This window comes from Anopheles cruzii, unplaced genomic scaffold (genome assembly GCF_943734635.1).
Source record: "Anopheles cruzii unplaced genomic scaffold, idAnoCruzAS_RS32_06 scaffold00332_ctg1, whole genome shotgun sequence".
In the NCBI taxonomy this organism is placed as follows: domain Eukaryota; kingdom Metazoa; phylum Arthropoda; class Insecta; order Diptera; family Culicidae; genus Anopheles; species Anopheles cruzii.
The window spans coordinates 15,661-20,462 of record NW_026453947.1 but is presented as its reverse complement, the minus strand read 5'-3'; the positions used below and the strand labels follow the sequence as shown (position 1 = coordinate 20,462).

The window sequence follows — 4,802 nt, the reverse complement described above, 5'->3', positions numbered from 1 at the left end:
CAACCATACCTTTAAATCATCGGCGATGTCTTCGGTGAGCACCATGCGTTGCTCAATCCAAAATGCGGGAATTACAATATCTGGTACCTCGCTGAACAAACTACAGAAGAAAATATTCACAAAAAAGGTTTGTTGAGGTCTGTGCGCAGGGTCAGGGATAGTAGTACGTACCTTAAACCATAGTCTTTGAGATGCATATTGTACTGGATGCGGCCATTCGCGGTCATCGGGATACCCGAGAAAGGATGCAAGGCAAAGCGGAACTCATGCAGCGTCTTGTTGGGACTTACGCCTGTCACGGCGTCAACGTAGCTCGGATCGGCAAGATAGAAATGCGGATAGCTTACGAGCAGCGGGGCGCCAAATTTACACTCCGACACGTCGAGCACACCGGGCGGATATACGGGACACTCCTCGACCGGGGCCGTACATTGGCACTCCGTTTCTGGCATCGTATGTCCGTTGTCGAAGTTTTCTGCGTGCCCAACCCACAACATTCCATCCAGACCGTGCACCCTGAAGTCGGACTCATGGCGCAAGGTGAGTGCACTACACAGATCCGGCAGGAAAATGTGGAGCGGCGTAATGTTGTCACCCAAGTTACGTCCCATCGGTGGCCACACTTCTCCTCCCGATCCTCGCACCTGACCGCAGACTCCGCGATAGTTGGGCACCTGTGGGGCGTAGTTCCACTGGCGCATGACACCGGTATTTTGACGATGGTCAACTCCCGTGCCCATCTGGAACGTACCGTCGTATTCGAGACTTTCGTTGCGTTCCACAAACCACCCGAAGCCGTCCCAAGGCGGCAGAGTGATGTCGGGCAGTTGGCCCGGTGGTATGATAGCAAGCAAGTCGCCCAACGTTTGCAGCAGCAAGTCGGGGTGCCCATCGAATAACATTTCACGCACCGGAATGTCCTCGTACAGAAATTCAGCGAGCTCGCTTGCCATGATTAAGCCATCAAGAAACGGTAGTAGTGCGTTCCCCTCCAACGTTTTACCAACGGTCTGGAACAAGCATTTGAGGTCTGGTAAGCCATTTGTGACACGAGCAGGAGCAACAGGCCCTCTACAAACCTACCGATAGCACTGGATTCAGCGTCGTTACGCGATCGTTATAATAGTCCCCGTTCGAGAGCTCCGGTAGATAGTGCCAGATGCGCTTCTGGTTGAACGTAAGCGTATCGTTGGCGTTCCAAGTCACATTTCCACGCTCGTGTCGCTCAGAAAAAACGTACGGTCCCATCTGCACAAAGTTGGGCTTCACATTCGGATTTCGTACTTCTTCCGGATTCGTCCAGTTGAACAGATAGATATCGAAGAAAATCGGCACTTCGCCATCGAAGAAGTTCTCGTACACTCGGGCTCCTTCCTTGACGCGAAACTCGGTCAGCGCCACGGCATCGATGATGGCCGGCAATCCGAACCCAAAAAAGGCCGCTGCCACAAAGATCGCCACTACGCCGCCAAAGGCCCACAGCTTCTTGGCGGTGTTGGTGTACCGTTTCGAACAGCAACACATGGTTCCCTCGGTGTTTCACGGTACGCACGGTTCTTCCTAGCACTTTGCTCCTTCAACGGCTCAGACCTGTCCGAACACGGTGCGGTTCAGGGCTGAACTAGCATCAGCCGTTAGGACCAGTACTGCGTTGGTGGGCCGCCGTGTACTATTTAGCGGATTTGCGATGCTTATACCTTTATCTTGGATATCTTGTGATTGGTCTCTGCGCCCCACCGCTCGAGCACTTTTTGGTGAACTCGGGTGGAATTACGGGCTTTTTTTTGCTCTGTTTAGGTCCATTTTATATTTTTTGTACTGCGCTCTGCTGGGCAGAATAAAGCAGTGGTTCGAGAGGCCCTTTCTCGTGGGGGATACGATAAAGTCGATTAGAATTATCGGCCCGATTGACCACCCGCACGACCGCGGCGCGCTTTCTTGATAAAGCTAAACCGTTGCAGTTTTTGTGTGCTTTTATTTTTGGCAATTGTTACCTTTGTTCTATTTATCACTATTTCATGAATATGCCTATCATCTTATGATTCCATAGATTGGTTAGCCTAGGTACATTCGTTATTGTACGCACCTTCTGTTGAAAAGGCTGGGCCTATAATCCTATTCGGGAAATCCAGTTTTGGGAATTTGATTTGAACGATCTCGAATTTGTGATGCATTCAAACGTCGTTAGACAATAGCATTTCTTAGTGACATAATGCACCTACCGATGGTATCCAGACTCGTCGGAAAGATAGCGTACGGTTATCGCATCCATGAATTATGTCATGCAATAACATACTTGGACACTCCTGCAATAAGATTAAACATTCGTCACAATTCTGTTTGATAAGCTTAATCGCGTTTTGAGAGAGCGGCATTTAAAACCCTAAGGGATACTATTAATCTTTGCGCCGTATGTCATACATAATAATCAGAAAACTATTGAAAACTAAATAACTAAGTATCTAAATATATACTACTCAAATAGATATCAACATAAATATCAGTTCAGTTCGACCCATTGCAAAACCTCCCCACGTAGACATTTTATTGTATGTTGGAGAGTCCAGTTACTACTGATTGTAAGTTAATCTTGGATTAAAAATGATAAAATTTCGTCCTTCTTATGAATATTGATCGATGACTAAAAAATAAATACTCCTAACGAAGTATTCCACGCAATTGTTTGACCCCATGTATAGTGAATCACAGAGGGAAAATCGTGTACCCTGGATGATTGATCCCACGAGTTGATATCAAGACTACGCTGGTACAACACGGCTCGCTGGCGGTTAAGCTGGTGGTCGGTCTCTGCTTTGATAACAATCTTATCAGGCGTAAATACTAAATCATTGTTCGCACCCGTAGCGGTCAATTCCGAAAGGGCTGCTGACACTTTAATAGCTGCTCGGTGGACAACCATGGACTTTCGTAACGGTCGAAACTTTGCTCTCCAAGCCGTGGAAGTGATTTTTAAAAGTAGTGTAGTCATACTAAAATCCTGGTTCAGCAACTTAACATAAGGCTCTTTGAAGAACTGAGAGTAATTTTGAAAAAGTCGAACAAATATTCCACATCTGCTGCATCCATCCATCTGCTGCCACATCTGCTGGAGAAGAAGACATTTGCTTGCACCGAGTTTGTTTCCGATACCTCAACGTACAACTTTTCCATGGAGCTGACGCACAACGCGCTGGCGATGGCGATCTTCGCCTACCGGTATCGGTTAATCTGGTACTCGTATCGATTTAATCACATCACTACAATCTACACTCTCTCACCTTCCAGGGGCCATATCTTTTACAGCCTGGAATGTCGCCCTGATATAAGTCGTAAGTCTTATGTCGGAACAAATTTACGGGGTTACGGGGAGGGAAAACACTCACGCCGTATATGACGGCCGAAGACGATAAGTGTTGCCATCGGTATAGGCCATTCCTTCGCCTGTCGGTGGTTCGATCGTCGATTATCTCAACAGAATGCGATAGAACTCCATCAGTAATTGTACTGAAAGTCTTATTATTGTTATTGTGTGTAAGTATGAACTGCTTTTAAGCAAGGAATTCTTTTTTATCTAAATGGTCAGCACCGCAAACTATGCATGTTAATTTTCTGGCAATTTCAATCCGAACGTTGAGAAGCTGTATGCGTAATACACAACGTAATACCGTACGTATGTTCGTCTCTTATGGCACAGAGCAATTAATGGATTAATGGATGGAATTAACAGGGCATGGAATTCGATGTAAATGATCACGAACAAAATTGTGGTAAAAACGTTGATGAGAAAATAATGATGAAATGAAGAGCAATTAAGAATTCTATTTGCAATCATGAAACCGTTAAATTGGTTTTAAATTCCAAAGACGAACTTTATAAACGAACGAATCTATTTTATGTGAGTTTCCTTACCTTTAGATCATTTCGAAGCAGTGCAGTGGCCAGAATGCCACTCATTCACAACGAACGGTTTTGTTCCACGGTGTTTCGGATTGCTTGAAAGTAAGCCACAAGCCATTTCGAACATACTCTGACGACTCGATTGGCGGGTAGATACGGGTTTGTAGTGTTATCTCTTTTTTATATCGGATAAGCGCGGTGATTATAAACATTAAATCCAAGGTGCGTAGTGGGATAATAATAGATCGTGAAATATAAACTTATGCGGTGCTTTTCAAAATAAACGTGCTCCACAGAGAAAGCATTTCCATCGGGTCTCTGAAAAAGACTCTTCAGTTTGAAAACATTTACGAAACAGTACCAAAAACAAATGGCTAAAGAGTGAGGAGAGCTGAACAAAGAATGAGACATGAGAATCAAACCAAAAATTGTTAAAAACATGATGAGTTCCCTGTGATCTGCGTGTGCTTTTGAATATTGAGAATTTAGGTTTAACTGGAAGCAATTTTTATATGAAACTATATCCCTTTTCTAACCATTAGGCGAGTAATACCTCTGTTGAATTCTTATTCGTCGTAAAACCAGACCACGCGCACCTGCGAAAAACTGTTCGTATGCAGAATAGAAACTTAACCGGTTACAATATAAAAGATAGATGTGTGTATTTTTAAAAGCTCTTAGTTATGTGTTCTGAATTAGTAGATAAAAACAGTAAGAATATTATCGAGTTTACATACGGTACACCCTCAACTTAGCCCTTTAACAACATATAAAGTTGGGAGAAAGTAAACAACGAGAACAGTAACGGGTTTGTCTCATTCGTTCTTTTCAGCCTCAACACAAAACGCACAAGACTTCTGCTTTTGATTCCTGGTTACTTTCTCCCTCGTTGTAGTTGCCTCGAA

At 44.5% G+C, this 4,802-nt stretch overlaps 1 protein-coding gene across 1 annotated transcript; it reads right to left on the bottom strand.

Annotated features, from left to right (window-relative positions):
* Positions 1-9: 9 nt before the first annotated feature.
* Positions 10-1,524, bottom strand: LOC128276028 (protein croquemort-like; the record flags this gene model as incomplete). Its single annotated transcript, XM_053014499.1, has 3 exons — positions 1,084-1,524; positions 172-1,010; positions 10-100 (listed from the first exon to the last, which is right to left on the bottom strand). Coding segments are annotated over exons 1-3 (1,371 nt in total), but the record flags the coding sequence as incomplete, so codon positions are not given.
* Positions 1,525-4,802: the final 3,278 nt, after the last annotated feature.